Consider the following 17,414-nt stretch of genomic DNA (forward strand, 5'->3'; position numbering starts at 1 on the left):
AAAAACCTACTAAGTACTCATCAATATGTTTGATGTGCACATATCCTGACAACAGCGCTGATAGTTTATTTTCTCATTTCTCTGTTGGTAGTAGTGGTGCTGGTGAAGCTTAAGGGCGTATTTACAAGAAACAAGAGACAAGGAACTTAACGTCGGATAATGTAGTGCAATGCACAATAGCTGTAAATCTATTTTATCGACAAAACAGTTTGAAAAATGTAAAGAAAACCTAGAAATAAACACAAGAAGAAGAATGTAGGAATAAAGTAATTGAAGGTGACGAGGAAGGGACCTGAAATGGATAGAAGATAAAAATATCTTCGGCCGTGCCATCGGCTCACCGAGCAAGTGCATATGGTACCGGTGTCCCGGTATAAACTCTCCCCCGTACAAATTCTCCCCCCGGAGATTTTATACCGGTACAGATTCTCCCCCGGAGAATCTGTTCTGAAATAAAATCTCCCCCGGGCGGATATGTTTCGCGCCCCCCTCAGTATAAAGTCTCCCCCCTGATTATTCGGTTTGTTGCAATGTCTTTAAGTACTCTATTCTTTAAATAGTTATCTTTAATGTAAGGAGGGTTACTTTAAAAAATAGATTATGAAATATGGTCATTATGAGTTGATATTTCAGCATATTTTATTTGGTAACTGTACCTTCCATCCTAAAATAATTATAAGACATATATCATAACAAACAAATTTGAATGAAATGACTTAATGTAACAAATACGTGTACGGTTACTGTTGTAACTGAATTCAGAAATCTTATTAATCCTCGCAAACATCCTCGCCTCCAGCTCAGGCTGTCCGTTATACTCTGATTTTAGATCTAAAATATATTCCTTAATACAGGCTACGATATGAAAATGGTATCAGTGTAATATCAGTGGCTAGAATATCATGGTGCAAGCAGGTTTCTGTTAAACATACAACATCATAACTATCTAATTCAGCACTGATAAAATCGACTTTGTCTTTAAGACTGCGTACGTTTAGATATATAATCTTTAAATCTGGACTATGCAAAGGTCCTGGATTCGGATGGATATCACCGCAGCAGAAGAGAAAAAGTAAAACTAAGAATGATAATCGGAAATTATATAAGCAAAGTAACCCAAAATATAGAGAAATGTGTATCATCTTCCCGAAATGAATAGCATGTAGAATAGATTCAAAAACACCCACTATCAGCCTGTATTGAACAACATCAACCGGCATCGACAAAGCAAAGTGATCATGTAATTGTTACAATCGGGCTGGCGGTGAGTCTGAGAAGGGATTCATACGTTATATACAACTTGAAAAAATATGATTTATGAAAAACGAAAGGAAAAGTGCCACACACCCCCCACCCCACCCCCCACCCCACCCCACCCTCCTCCCACACCCGAAAAGAAAAAAAACCCGCAAAATCAATAAAATTAAAAATCAACAAATAAAAACAAACAACCACACACACACAAGTAACTAAATGTATATTTAGATAAATATATAACCCAGAAAAAATAAAGGAGAGAAAAAAATAAATAAAAAATACATATACAAATAAACATTAAAACCTAGAGGAATATGAAAATGTGTAATGCTAAAGCACGAAGACACGATAAACTGTACCAACATTACAATGTTCCCCGTTATGCATGCTTTACCTGGGTTACACACGGGTGATCTAAGTTAGAAATATATGACTGATATAAATTCTTTAAACACGGTGATATCGAATATGCTTGGATTATCTTTTTTTTCAAATGTGCTCCATTCAAGAAAAGTTATATAGAATTATATATTTACTCTCCCCCATGTATTTTGCTCTTTTATGTAAAAGCTTTTTCACCTTACACATTTTAATTACAGATTCCTTTGTTTTGATTTAAATGCAAACAAACCAGGCTTTTGAAATGCTATACAAAAACTATGCTTAAAAGTTTACAGAGTTTGTTGTTTCTAATACAGTTTTTGTTGTCTGTATACATTTTTTTAATATACCAGTTTGAGTCTACATGTGAACACAATCGATGGTTGAAATGTAAGTCTAAGAACAAAACATGAACTTATTCTCAAGAACTCTGATGTATAAAGTTACCTTCATCTTTGATTGACTGATGTATTTTCAATCTTTATTCAGCACTGAAGAGGCCACAGGCCTATAGTAAGAAGCATTAAGTTTATGAATAATCAGCATTGATTTTGACTCCATAAACTGTCATAAAGTATTCAAAAAGTATCAGGGGTCATTTAAACTTGCAAAATGATTGACATTCCCCCCATTATGGAGCGAGGATTGGGCTGTTTTCCCACCCGATTGATTGATATTACAACATTCACATGGTTTAGAACGGTACAATGAATGGTAAAGCATGCAAATTACACTAATACACGATATTTCATAAGAAAACATCATATCTCCGTTAAAACATAAAACCAATATTTATGAGTCTACATACTGATATAAGACTTTATCAATGTATCCAATTCCAAAATTTTAGATGTAAACTTTCGGACAGTTCAGTTCAAAATTCTTCAACCTTTAATACATCACAGGATTTGTAGCTAGACTGTGTGTTTTCTTTGATGAGAATGTTTCTCACCGACCTTAGCGTGTAGGTGTGTGATATCCTGGGCAGGAAATGACAGTGTTTTGACATTAATTAACGTGTTGGACATCCCTAATTAACCTTTACTAATTCATGTTAAACCAACACAGGATGTTTTCTGGAAGTGGACAATCGCGAATGCCATAGGGCTGACATGACACGTGTTAATAACTGTCCTAGAACTTCTAAAGTTACTAAACAATCTTTATACCTAACGACTAGCATATAAACTAAACATCGTCTCTATCAGAAGCCAGCTAAACAACCAAACAATCAAATTTCAAAAACAAACCAAATTCTTAGGACTTATTTTCGATGAACATCTCACCTGGGATGCTCACATCCAAAACCTAACAACTAAATGCAGTAAAGACCTAAACACCCTAAGATGCCTAACTGGCTCTAACTGGGGAGTTTGAATACTATTCCTGTTGTTTTTTTCTGAGTTAAGGGAGAAGCCCCATTTGTCAGCCCATTGTTGTATTTTATTTAGAGATTTTGGAGTAAATTTTGGGCCATTTTGAGGATACTGCCCTGGGGAGTGCCATTTTCTAGGGGACATTGGTCCGATAGTGTTTGGTCTATACCCACGGTTATTTTACGATTGTTTAGGAAGTCCTGGATGTAGTTTATTATCTGACCTTTGAGTCCTATTTTTTAAAGTTTTTGTATTAGCCCGTCGTGCAATACCATGCCGAAAGCTTTAGAGAAGTCTAAGAAGATGCCTGTGGTATATTGTTTATTTAGTTGTCCTCTCTTAATATCTTGCTCTAGTCGGGCGAGGCTATCTAGGGTTGAGCGGCCAGGAGTGAAACCGCTTTGATCTGGGTTTAGTGCCTCAAATACAATCAAACTGCCTCCCAATGCACATACCCTAAAACTAAATGTAAAACATGCGCACAAACAGACTGCCCAGGCACATGCACACCCTGGTGCATCCACTGCAAATCCATCCAACACACTTCACTTTCAAACCAATGCCCACACAGACACACATTCACCCAGCAGGCCAACAAACACATAAACATAGACACGGCCAAAATCCAAACAAGAAAATTTGCTACACCCGCATCCAAACCACTCCTCCCTACACCACACCCAAACACCATCCCACAAACAAACACCACACCCATAACCGACAGCTCTGTCTGGGCCCCCTACCGAGAAACCGAACCCACCTCACACACACAAGCAGCCACTCAACCAACCACGAACCCTCCCACATCTCAACATAGCCAAAACATCAACCCCCGCATGCAAAACAAACCACAAAACGACCGCCACAACACGACCCTCATCCAAGCACCCTACAGCCCACATGGCAACAACACTCCCCCACAAGCAAGCACAACAACAAAACACAAACACTAAGAAATCCACAGCTAGACCCATCCCGCAAATACCTACACAACCCTCCACATCACCTGCCTCCCCTATGGAAACTCAAACAGCTAAACCTAATCTAACCGATGACGAAGATTTCCTCCACCACTGAGGAAACAATAGACACTACTCCAACTAAAACAAACCAAACTTCCCTCTCAGCCCCAAAAAGGAAAAAAAAACTAAACCGCAAAACTCCCCAACCAGCTAACACCCAAAACCTAAATAACCTCACCTTACTCCTAGTATACATGCATAGTCAAAACTCACCATAAGCTAGCATGAAATCCTTCCACAAAGTAGCTTTCAATCTAAAATTAACCCATCTTCCCTTCTTCCTCTTTAACCTCCATCTAAAAGAAGTCACCGAATAAAATAAAAACTAAAAACTAAATCACCAATCACCCGAACCCAATAATGGAAGGACTAAATATTTTTCAGTGGAACGCCAACGGACTCACCTCCCACGGCCATGAACTAAAAACTTAATTTAAACTAAATAAAGGCCCTCACATTGCTTGTATCCAGGAAACCAAATTCTCAAAAAAATCCAAATTCACACTACCTAACAACAACTCAGTTAGAACTGACAGAGCTAAACCAAAAACAAGAGTGAGTGAGTTAAAGCTTTACGTCACATCGGCAATATTTCAGCCATATCGTGACCCAAAAACAAGAAGAGCCGCAGGAGGACTAATCATATTTATCAGGGAAGATATAAATTACGAAGAAATAAAAATAGACACGCCAAACCTAGAAGCCAACGGCATTAAAATCACATAATGATTATATAACCGAAAAATAAACATCATAAATATATACCACTGGGCGGAACAAAAAGTCCAACCTGAGGATCTAAACAAACTACTCAAAATAAGCGATAAATCTACTATATTCCTAGGAGACTTTAACGCTCACCATCCTACATGGAGCATAGATGATAAAATAGATAATCATAGCAAATTAATTTCCGAATGGATAGAAACAAACGACCTTGTACTCCTAAATAACAACCAACCCACGAGGTACGATAAGATAAACCAAATATAATATAATATAATAAACGCAGCCAAAACCTCCATCCCCTTCAAAACACCTAAGACAGGCTAGGCAAACCCACGGTACCATGGTGGAATGAGGAAATAGAACAGACTAGACGAAAACGTAAATCAGCCTTCAATAAAGCAAAACGCGACTACAAACATCTAAACATAGCCCACGAACTAAACCACCAGGTTCAAAAACTAGTCCAACTAGCCAAAAGTAGAGACTGGAAAAAATTCTGCGAAGGTATAAATAACCGTACAGATGCCAGAACGGTCTGGCGCAAAATCCACGCCGTTAGAGGCTTAAAACGACATAAAAAAACCCCTAACATTAACAACTCAACCAACCCCGCCAAAAAAGCAAATAATCTCGCCAACCACTTTTCGGCCGTTAGCAGTAACACCAACTTCAGCCAAAAATTCCAAGATAAACTTAAAACAAAAAACAAACCCACAAAAGAACCAAACAATAACAATCTAGAAATAAAGGAGGAGCTGCTCTACGTAATCCAAAACAGGAAAAAGGGCACAGCCCCAGGATTAGACCTAACTTCTTACCAAATAGGGGCGGTCGGGTAGCCTAGTGGTTAAAGCGTTGGCTCGTCACGCCGAAGACCCGGGTTCGATTCCCGACATGGGTACAATGTGTGAAGCCCATTTCTGGTGTCCCCCGCCGTGATATTGCTGGAATATTGCTAAAAGCGGCGTAAAACCATACTCACTCACTCTTACCAAATAATTAAAAATCTCCCGCTAAAACTACTCCAGGCACTACTCAAACTATACAATCTCATCTACTTAAACGGACAGGTTCCTACTCCCTGGAAACAGGCCCTAGTCATACAAATCCCTAAACCTAATAAACCAGCTAATCAAGCTAACTCATATAGACCAATATCCCTAACTTCAAACTTATACAAGTAAAGGAAACAATGGCTAAAAATAGATTACAACATTACCTAACCAAAAAATAACATCAACTATTGAACTGCATGGCAAGTATTTATAAAACGACCGGGGGAGGAAATATTCTGGGGGGAGATTTTATTTCGTAGGGTGGGGGAGAGTTTATTTCGAGAGGGGCGGAACTGTACCGGTATAAATTCGCCGGGGGGAGATTTTATTCTGGGGGCGAATATATTTCGTGACACCGGCCAAGTTCTGGACCAGTCTGCAGAAATCTACATAAGATTCAATCTTATGGAACTCACTGAGCAGGATGTGCTAGACCAAGGAGGCCTCATATTAAAAAGATTGGGCGAATTGAGCCCAACTTTCATTTCGGGTTTCGGGTGCCGGGTGCCGGGTGCCGGGTGCCGGGTGCCGGGTGGGGCTCGCTCACCTTTTCGCGAACACCTGGTATCATCACCTTTTGATAGTTATTCATAAACACATGCTCATTATATAGTCGGAATCGTACAATCGCCTCTGCTTTCGCCATACATTTCTTATGCATGTGGATAGGGTTTTGTTGCTTTTATTTAATACCGGGGGCGGTGGGGTGGTTTAGAGGTTGTCCCACATAGGTACAATTTGTAAAACCCATGAAACCATTGAAATTGCTAGAATATTGCTAAAAGCGGCTTAAAGACATACTCACTCACTCACTCACTCTGATATTGTTAGGTTATGTCCCTTTGTTCGAGTGGCCGCTCGTTATATATCTCTGATCATGACGCCAGGCTGTGCCCCACGGAGGACGTTCTCTAACCAGGTCACACATGGCAGATGTTATCTGAACTATCCTACCAAGTATTTCTTTCCCCCGAACCACGATAATGGACGGCTGGCTTAAGGTGAGACAGTACTTTCAACAACAGCCATTAATCTGGGATTGTCAGGCAAAGAAATACACGTCTATGTCTAAGGCGTTGAAGTGACACTGACATTTACAACTACTCAAATTAATTTGAAATGTGTCAGCAGAATGTCTGTTTATATGTGATTGTAGAAATGTGTAAGTACAGAAGTTCAGAAGTTTTCCTATCATGTGATGTGAGGTGAGGTGAAATTGGGTTTAACGTCGCGTCCAAGATTATTGCACTTATATAGCGACGTGCATGCACGTGTGTGTGTGGCTGCTTGTACTAGTCCGGACTGATGCCGATTTATAGTGCTAGCCCACTGAGATACCATGCCGCAGTTTAGCATGAATACCCTACTCAGACACAGTATACTGACTCCGAGCCGACCAGTCCTTGTTTTAGCCCCTTAATGCAGAGCGCCAGAAAGGGTAACAACAAGTACCATCTTTTAACGTCTTTTGGTATGACGCGGCCGGGGATCAAACCCCGGACCTTCCGCTCTCCGGGCGGACGCTCTACCTCTAGACCACGGAGGCGGTTCGTGTGATGTGAAAACCATGGGGGCAATGCTGGCCTATGAACTGCAGGGATTGAATAAAAATCGGCCTCCCTCCGCTCTTTGCGTCAGTTATGTGAGGTGAGGTAAAGTGGGGTGTGTGTGTGTTTGTCTGTGTGTGTGTGTGTGCGTGCGCGTGCGTGCGTGCGTGTGCGTGTGTGTGTGTGTGTGTGTGTGTGTGTGTGTGTGTGTGTGTGTGTGTGTGTGTGCTTGTGCTAGTTCGGACTAATGCCGGTTTTATAGTGCTACCCGAGTGAGGTACTATGTAACACTATGACATGGACAACTCACTCAGACACTGTGTTCTGACTCGACCAGTCCTTGTTTATCCCCTTCATCCCGAGCGCTAGTCAGGGCAACATCAAGTGCAATCTTTTAACGTCTTTTGGTATGACGCGACCGGGGATCGAACCATCCACAAGACCAAGGAGGCGGTCCTCGGCTATGTAATGTTGTGAAAGTTTGATGTAAGCACAAAATGTTGCATGTTGTCAACCAAATCCAAGGTTAATGATCGGAATTTTGAACCCACGACCAACATCTTCTGTCAGCTTTGAAATATTTATTTGAATTTAAGTTTGGACATTTACATTTTATATGTTTGTACGGTGCTTTTTTAATTTACACGTAACTTTCGGTAACTTTTTAACTTTTCTTTAATAAGGACATGATAGGTAGCAATGTGCGTGTCAAAATGCTTCTTTCTTTGGGGGCACTGGTTGCCCAGTCGTCTAAGTCGCCACAATTCCTTGTGCTGAGTTACATCTCTAAGGTACGCCAGAAACCTATGATTGTGGGTTCGAATCCCGGCTCGCCCCGATTATGTTTCTGGGTTTGTCAGCACCATTCCCGTGCTCGTGGGGGTCACCAAAGTGATAAACGTCTGAGACCTGCATCACTTCGGGCTCTCCTCCCACATTAAGCTGACATGTCGTGATATAACTGGAATAGTGTTAAAAAGCGGCGTTAAACCCCACTCACTCACTTCTATGTCAAATCTCAATGACTGTAGCTGTTGTGAGATGTGAAACATAGAGTCTGAACCTGTCACTCTCGACCTCTTGCAGAGAGGTCATCTGTTATCATGTTATCGGGGACTTTGTATGACGGGAGCTCAACCAAGGTGTGTACTTTATGATCTGGGGTAGATATCAACATTAAAGTTGATGCACCAGTAGATGAGTACAACATGGGGTGGTTAATACCCCGCCCCATAGAATAACGTGTACAGTAAACTACGGTTATAACGAACACGCTTATAACGAACTGACGGATATAACGAACTTACTTTTTGGTCCCGACTACTTGCTGTAGTCATGCTCTATATGTAATTATAACGAACTACGGTTATAACGAACTAAAATTAGTAGTCCCTTTGAGTTCGTTATAACTGTAGTTTACTGTATTTCATATTTACAGTTACGACGTACTGTTATAAATGTTTCCTTGTATACAATTGTTTCATTTTCTAGTTTGTTGCTGTGATTTGTCTTTAGTGCAATATAAAAGGTCTACGTTTGTGCGCTCTGTTTAACATGACGTTAGATCAGAACAATTGTGATAATACGTTAAAGCAGGTTGTACTTGAAAAAACCCATCAGTCATAAACTTACATGAAACGCTTTCACCAAATAGTTCGACCGCCTTCGTCGTTTAGTGGTTAGAGCGTTTCCCCGGAGAGCGGAAGGTCTGGAATACGATCGCTGGCCGTGTCATACCAAAAGACGTTAAAAGGTGGAACTTGTTGTTTCCCTGCCTGACGTTCGTCATTGCGGGGATAAAACTAGTCTGGTCGGCTCGGAGTCTTTGTTCTGTTGTTTGAGTTGGATATTCATGTTTAAATGCGGCATGGTATCTCAGTGGTCTTGCTGCATGAGTTCATGCAGCCACACACATACACGTGCATCCTCGTCGCTCTATAAGTGCAAATGGGGCGCTCGGGTAGTCTAGTGGTTAAAGCGTTCGCTCGTCACGCCGAAGACCCGGGTTCGATTCCTGACATGGGTACAATGTGTGAGGCCCATTTCTGGTGTCCTCCGCCGTGATATTGCTGGATTATTGCTAAAAGCGGCGTAAATCCATACTTACTCACTCACTATAAGTGCAAATAATTTTGAAGGGGACGTTAAACCCCATTTCACCCCATCACTTAAATAGTTCAAACGTAGTGTTCGAATTATCAGAATAATGCGTGTGCGTACTTTCTTGAGCGCTGGGGCACTTTTTTCCCACCTGTGGGTACGAGGGACCTAGTCGTCTATTTGGGAGTGCAGACTCTTTGATCCGTGATAGTGGTAACTGGTTTCAGCCCCGTGACCAAATTTATTATGACTATGTTCAAGCCAATCCGCAGTCCTAACAGGATTCAATTTGTGTGTATGCTATCAAATATGTCATCATATCTATAAGTTTTGCTGTTAATCATTACTTATTACCCACTAGGTACTACTTCACACGTACCACAACCGACTGTGGTGTTGTTTGTTTGTTTCATTTTTGTTTAACGCCGCACTCAACAATATTCCAGCTATATGACGGCGGTCTGTAAATAACACAATCTGGACCAGACAATCCAGTGATTGATATCATGACATCGATCCACGCACATTAGGATACGATGACATGCATCAACCAAGTCAACGAGCCTGGCCAACCTATCACGTTAGTCGCCTCTTACGAAGACCTATTCTACCTCAGATCTTCATGGGTCGCTGATGCACGAACTTTGACCATTCTGGTTCGACTTTTTCATTCATTCATTCATTTATTCATTTACTCATTCAAGTAAATACAAACATATATCACCAATTACATACATATTTCATTTTAAAAAGTATGTTTTTTTTTATCTAAATAGATAAAAGTATAAGTTCCTTTAAAATCGCATTTGCTTTAAGGAAGCCGGGAAAAAATGGCCGAACATCAATCACACATCTTATACTTCATGTGGACATAATTAATATTGACGCATAGTGATCTGTTGTATTTTGTGTGTTTTTAGGTAGAAAACATGAACAGAAAGCATGAGACTTTAAGCAGGAACTCTCTCGGACAGCATGATGTACTGACGTTGCCAATTGTGCTTAAACGTCGCCGCTGTAACCAAACTCAAACCGGCGATAAGCATCCACCATTATGACTTTTTACAACAAACACATTTATGAAAACGCCATGAATGTTTGTTATAGAAATATACAGTTGTCAGTTAAACAAACACACATTTTAAGAAGTCCCTTGCCATTATGTTTTAGACTAGCGCTCTCATCAGTACGACAGAAACAGCGGTGTGTCATTTCAACGTTAAACGTGTTTTGTCACCGATTTGAGATAAGTTAGGTATATCACGAAAAGGGAATTTAAAGCCATTCTGCGATGAAAAACATCTTGCTATTAGGTATTATTTTCATAAAAATTCATATATATTTAATCCGCAGAACAAAATAGTTTGGCTTATAGGCTCTCAGAGTATCAATATACTGGATTTAAAAAAATTATAATGTCTACGTTAGCGAAATTATATCCAAAAAATAAACTGTACTGACGCTTAGTCCACATTCAAAGAACACTTCCACATGGTTATATTTTTAAAACATATTTATTTTTTCGCAAAATGTCCAGTTTCTGATGGGTATCTTAGACATCTTATCTTTGAAAATCAAATGTTTTTTCTGCACCAAATTACTACATTACAAACATGGTACTGGTCATGTGGTTGCAAATTCATTTCTTGCCCCAGTCTTCCGTCAACCAATTTATTTTACACAAAACCCTCAGCCAGAGATTATCGTTAACAAACCGTTGCAGGAATGAGTGATGGTGAATAAACATAATGAAATCTCGCAACGGTTCTTTCAATTTTCAATGACATAAAAAACAAACTCGGTATATTTTCCTTAGCCTCTCGTTTAGAAAGTCCGCGAGAACAACTCATATCCTTGACGTAATTCAAAACTTGAAATAATATCAATCTTTAGGTCAAAATGACCTGTATGTACAACTCGAGTTTCATGGCCTCTGCAAACGCACAATATGACACATAAAAACATGATCACAGTTACTTCTTTATAAAGTAGAGACAGATTGGAACAACCATTCTTTAGAAAAAATCATCCGCTTCACAACACAGCTTTCAGACAACTGAAAATGGGATGGATTGAAGTCATAGCGACATATTTTATGAGTGTTTCGTGACGACCTGAACTGAAGTAGTCAACACAATAGAATATAAAATACTTTGTTCCGGCAGATAATCGAGATTGAGTATCATATGGCGTTGACGTTTTATATTTACACTGTAGAATATGCTGCAGCCGCATGAGGTTTTATGGCAATACGGATGTTGCTAAAATAAAGCCAAGATCCACAATTCTTCAGTCCTCGCGGATTTTGATTTTGTTTTTAAAGATTTTGAAAATGTAATGTCATTTATCTTTGATAAGTGCTCATTTGTAGAATGATGCATGTTTTGTTCAACTTTAGGTGACACCAGGAAGTTATATTCCAAGTCATCGCTAAGTCTCCACAACTGCAGTTTTATTTCAGTTACGTCATTGTCAGCCCAATGACGCTCAAATGTACTCATTTGTAGACTGATGTATGTTTTGTTATCGTAAAGTCTCCACTAATGCAGCTTTATTTCAGTTACATCATTGTCAGCCCAATGAAACTCAAATGTACTCATTTGTAGACTGATGCATGTTTTATTATCGTAAAGTCTCCACAACTGCAGCTTTCTTTCAGTTACATCATTGTCAGCCAAATGAAGCTCAAATGTACTCATTTGTAGACTGATGCATGTTTTATTATCGTAAAGTCTCCACTAATGCAGCTTTATTTCAGTTACGTCATTGTCAGCCTGATGAAGCTCAAATGTACTCATTTGTAGACTGATGCATGTTTTGTTATCGTAAAGTCTCCACTAATGCAGCTTTATTTCAGTTACATCATTGTCAGCCTGATGAAGCTCAAATGTACTCATTTGTAGACTGATGCATGTTTTGTTATCGTAAAGTCTCCACTAATGCAGCTTTATTTCAGTTACATCATTGTCAGCCTGATGAAGCTAAGATTTACTCAGTGTGAGGTAGGAGACCAAGGAATATGTTCAGATAGACCATTGGGGTGAATCTGGGTGAACTCTGGTAAATGTTCTGGTACGGATCAGCATAACAAAACAGGATGGCGAAATGTGGCTCCCGAGGAATATGTCACCCTTGCCAATTTAAACACAGTGAAAAATATTGAAAAAGTTTTCATGTTTCCTCAACGATATATGATTTAACATATTTTTAGTCATTGTCTTTTTCAGTTTGCGGTAACTGCGTCGTTACTGTGCCTGTCGTATCAGTCATCATGCAAGTCCACTCCACCTTCAGTAGCCTTCCAGAACACGCGCTTCTTCGGTCTGTGGTATGAAGTAGGCAAGATTCAAACGGCTGGTGGAGCACTGTTTGAGAAAGACTGCGTGTGTACAACAATAGACGTGAAACCCACCCATGGTAGTTCCAGCGGGGATGCAACTGTCGTCAACAGTTGCAGAAAGTCCTCTCCTTCGGGGTCATTCCTGAACGCCACAGGTAAGGCACAGGACTCACAGCCATCAAATGCTGTACCACATGCCTTCCATCAAACGATGCGACACGGCTCTGATGATCAAATGTGTAGTGTCGTGATTTTCAGAAACTGGAATACACAGAAATGAATTGTGAAATCTGTAAACGACCACACAAGATCATTGATAGACTTGCACAAGTCTCTAAGGCAATAGGGGGAACGGGTGGCCCAGTCGTCTGAGGCGCCGCGATTCGCTGTGCAGAGTTGCGTCCTTTGGGCACGCCAGAAACCTATGATTGTGGGTTCGAATCCGGGTTCACCCCGATTATGTTTCTAGGTTTGTCAGCACCATACCCGTGCTCGTGGGTTTCACCGAAGTGGTAAACGTCTGAGACCTGCATCACTTCGAGCTTTCCTCCCCCATTAAGCTGACACGCCGTGATATAACTGGATTAATGTGAAAAGCGGCGTTAAACCCAATCACTCACTCACTCTAAGGCAATAATTATTAGTTTATATATGTATCAGTGTTTATTAATCTGAAACAGAAACATTTGTCTTCTCAAGTTTTTTGTTTTTGTTTCATAGTTCCTTATTATACGCAAGTTGTAGATTCATAAGGCTTCAACCTTAGTACAGAGACAAACACGAAAGCTGAGTTTCAGCAAATTTGGTTTGCCATATTCTGCATTTACTGCTAAAAGCCTGCCGTGATGCCGTGATGCCGTGATGCCGTGAATCTGTCATAGCCTTCTCTCATGCTCACAAAGCCCAAAACTTATAAGTCTTGTTTCTCAGAAATGAGTGAGTGAGTGTAGTTTTACGTCACTTTTACCAATATCCCAGCAATATTACGGCGGGCTTTCTCGGAAGAAAATGTTTGAACACTTTGTGAAATTTCGAATTGAATGGCTGCCACGGCGGTAAAATGGGACCACAACCTCTTCAATGTATTTTCCATTAGTAGCAACAAACATGTGGAGTTTCACGAATTACGTGAATGTGCGGTACGAATGTGTTTGATGGATGGCATGTTCGTATGTGACTGCATGTGGGGGCGGGTTCGGTCAAGGAAAGTGTCACCAGAAGTGACCATAGGAGAACAGCACTGGGTCATGACATTGGCCGTTTGTTAATTCTGAGCCGTCGTTTGTAACACTATCCTTGAAAACTGCTATTTTGGAACCTGGCGCGTCTGTAGGGGAGTAACAGGGCAATTACAGTTTTCTCGCCTGATGTCGACAATTACATGTAAATGAAGGAAGACCAGTACCAGACGTACATGTACCTGCTGTGCTGATGGCGGCGTGAAGCGCCCCTGGTCACTGCAGCTGTTGCCGTTGAACGCTACAACGTGTGCATTGATAACCAAGCAATTATGCACTCGTTGATCTTCGATTGAACTGATGCAGATGTTTCACACAGGGGTGTCTGAGTTTAGTCTGGGAACAAGTTTTAGAACATTTTCTCTTCTTTGTGACTTATTTTAGCCTTTGGGGTGAGTGAGTGATTATGGGTTGACGCCGCTTTTAGCAATATTCCAGCAATATCACGGCGGGCGACCACAAATGGGCGTCACATATTTAACCTTTGGAAGTATACCACTACCATATATATACTACTCAAAAAAAGTTAAGGATCACCCGATTCTTTCATATAACAATAGTTATTCTCTCATGCCATGACAGATTAACATTACCAATATGAAAGAATCGGTGACCCTTAACTTCTTTTGAGTAGTATAGTTGTTTGTATAACTCATGGATCTTATCTTGAACAAATGGTTTCATTTTGATAGAATCTCGACCAGCCTATTACATTTTGCTTAGCTCTGTTTGTATATCGGTAGTTGCTTTAATTTATCATGAACATAAGTGAGTGAGTGAGTGCCATTATCTGACATCTGATTCGGGGCAGGTGGTCCTCTGCATGGCGGATATATCACACAATCAGGTGAAGTTAAGCAGCATACACATTGAGTGTATGTACCAAGGGGATCGCCTGAGGGAAATGTGAATCCTGGGGATGCGTAGGGCTGCATGCCGGTGAACAGGATAATATGTCTCCTCAGATGAGTGACTTTTTCCGAAAGTCGCCATTTGTCCAACCAGCATTGTTTGGTTGCCCGGTAGTTATAGATGGTGATACAAATGCTAACAGCCAGCTGGGGTTGTATACTTCCCAGGAAGCTGATAATGGAATCTGAAAGCAAACATCCGGTGACCAGGATAAAAATGTCTTGAGCTTTGACATCCATCTCTTGTGTGGAGTTGTGTTTTCTTCTTCTTCTTCTTTAAATACACTTATTAATTTATCAACCTACTTAGTAAACGTACAGAAACGTCAACTCAGCAACACTGTCTGTGTAGTAATATGTATTTAAATATTCACTTTTAAATAAAACTCTAAACAAAAGGTACACTATCAAACAAACACGTCATGTATTTCTTCAGGTACTTTGACAGCCGAGGGCCCGCAAGGCAAGTGGAAGGAATCCTTCTTTTTTTTCGCTCCAAAGGTCAGTCTATAAGCATATTGTAACTGTCGTTTCGCTAAAGAATGTTGTGTTATGTTGTGGTTGGAGTCAGACTTATGATAAAGTTGGAATCGTCCAATGGAAATGTTTTGTCGCGTTTATCTAATTTAGAACTGTTTCACCCAAAAGGCTAAAAGATATAAGAAATTTATCCAGATATATTGTATGTCTATTTAAGTTAATAAGAAAGAACCGTTGACCCTGTCACTTCTCATGTTAATTTCTTTTTGTATTTTCATATGTATATATATATAGCTGTAAACGCTCATGTACCACCGGTGGTGGTTTCTTTAAAAAATAAACTGAATCTGAATCTGAATCTGATTCATAGATGTTCTCAGACTTTGTTTTTAAAGGTAGACCTTAACACATGTTAAGTATTCTTTTTTAAAAAGTTTTTATAAAATTCACTGAACGATTTGAGCAAACAATGACAAACGTTATGAAAACGTTACATCACCGAAACACTGCAAACTTAAGGTCCAAGACAACTATAAGCCCCGTATCACATACATCACCGCCGCATAACCAATGTTTCATTTTTAACCACCTTCAAACATAGTTTATTGTTGTGTTAACCTTGTGATGATCCTTTGCATGTCATTATTAGACCTACCCACCTTACCCGTGAAGAGCTGGGGTAGAATAGGTCTTCAGCAACCCATGCTTGCCGTAAAAGGTGACTAGGCCTGTCGTAAGAGGGGACTGACAGGAACGGGTGGTCAGGCTCGCAGATGTGGTTGATGCATGTCACCGTATCCCAATTACGTGGATCGATGCTCATGGTATTAATCACTGGATTGTTTGGTCCAGACTCGATTATTTACAGACCGCCGTCATAAAGCTGAACTATTGGTAAGTGCGGCGGTAAACAAAAAAAAACAACAACATTACTCGACGTTTTGCGTATGAATATGGTACATTGTTTTATATGTGATACTGCCCACAGGTAGACTACACCGTAATCTACTTGGACGACCAGTACGCCATCGAGTACGATTGCGGCAGTTTCTTAGGCATGACAAACTACTGTGTGCACTTCCTGGCTAGGAAACCCAGCATCGGGGACGAGACTCTGCAGCTACTCCAGAAACTGGTCTATCAGCTGCAGATCAACACGGAAAATTTGCCATACAAAGTCACCAACCAGGTTGGTTGCTGGTGAGATGACGACTGGAGCCCTAGAGCTTACCACCTCACCTTTATAGTAAGCTTATGTAGAGTACAAGTCAGTTTGGATAACGGTTACCGACTGCATATATCAGTCTCATCCGTATGTTCATTCAGATAGAATAAAGTATGATATAAACTTTCGTTACATATTTGTTTGTTGTTTGACGCCGCGCTAAGCAATATGACAACAGCCTGTAAATAATCGAGTCTGATCGATAGATATGATAAGCAACAATCCCCGCCGTTTGTGTACGATTACAAGGATGCTCATTATTCCACCTATCCCTTCGTATGACAAAAAGTGGTTGCTGGGGACCAATTCTTACCTGAAATGTCGACGAGCTTCTTTCATTACAAACCTCTTGTTTTGAATGGCCAGATGCACATGCAAGTTAATCCGATTGTTAAATAGAAATCATTGCAAGCAGCCCGAAGGATCTTTGAAACATATTTCCACAAAGGCATGCATTCAGGTCGTGGGCAGCGAAATCACTTAAATTGGTTAAACAGGAACGTTCAATAACGAATGTGAGGGGTCAATAAGGATATGTGGAATCGCTCTCTTTGTGATTGCAGCGCTCGGTCTCTTCTTCTCCCATTCTCACATCCATCAATACAAATACGTAAAAGAAATGGTAATTGTTTTGCTTTTTGTCTCCTCGAAACTTTCATTAAATTTTTTATAAGTTTCTTTTTAAAGTTTTCAAATCCTCATAAATACTGTAACTTCTTCACAGATGTAATCGCATAATTCATAGTCATTGCG

The 17,414-nt window shown here is 40.2% G+C and overlaps 1 protein-coding gene across 1 annotated transcript; it reads left to right on the forward strand.

The window, feature by feature from the left end:
* The first annotated feature begins 6,689 nt into the window (after positions 1–6,689).
* LOC124133770 lies at positions 6,690–16,788 on the forward strand. Its single transcript, XM_046498296.2, has 4 exons — positions 6,690–6,821; positions 12,695–12,962; positions 15,393–15,457; positions 16,425–16,788. Exons 1-4 carry the CDS (start codon positions 6,804–6,806, stop codon positions 16,638–16,640), a joined length of 567 nt encoding a protein of 188 aa, XP_046354252.2. The 5' UTR covers positions 6,690–6,803; the 3' UTR covers positions 16,641–16,788.
* The last annotated feature ends 626 nt before the right edge of the window (positions 16,789–17,414 follow it).

Source organism: Haliotis rufescens, unplaced genomic scaffold (genome assembly GCF_023055435.1).
Source record: "Haliotis rufescens isolate VD_foot unplaced genomic scaffold, xgHalRufe1.0.p SCAF_7, whole genome shotgun sequence".
NCBI classification, from domain to species: domain Eukaryota; kingdom Metazoa; phylum Mollusca; class Gastropoda; order Lepetellida; family Haliotidae; genus Haliotis; species Haliotis rufescens.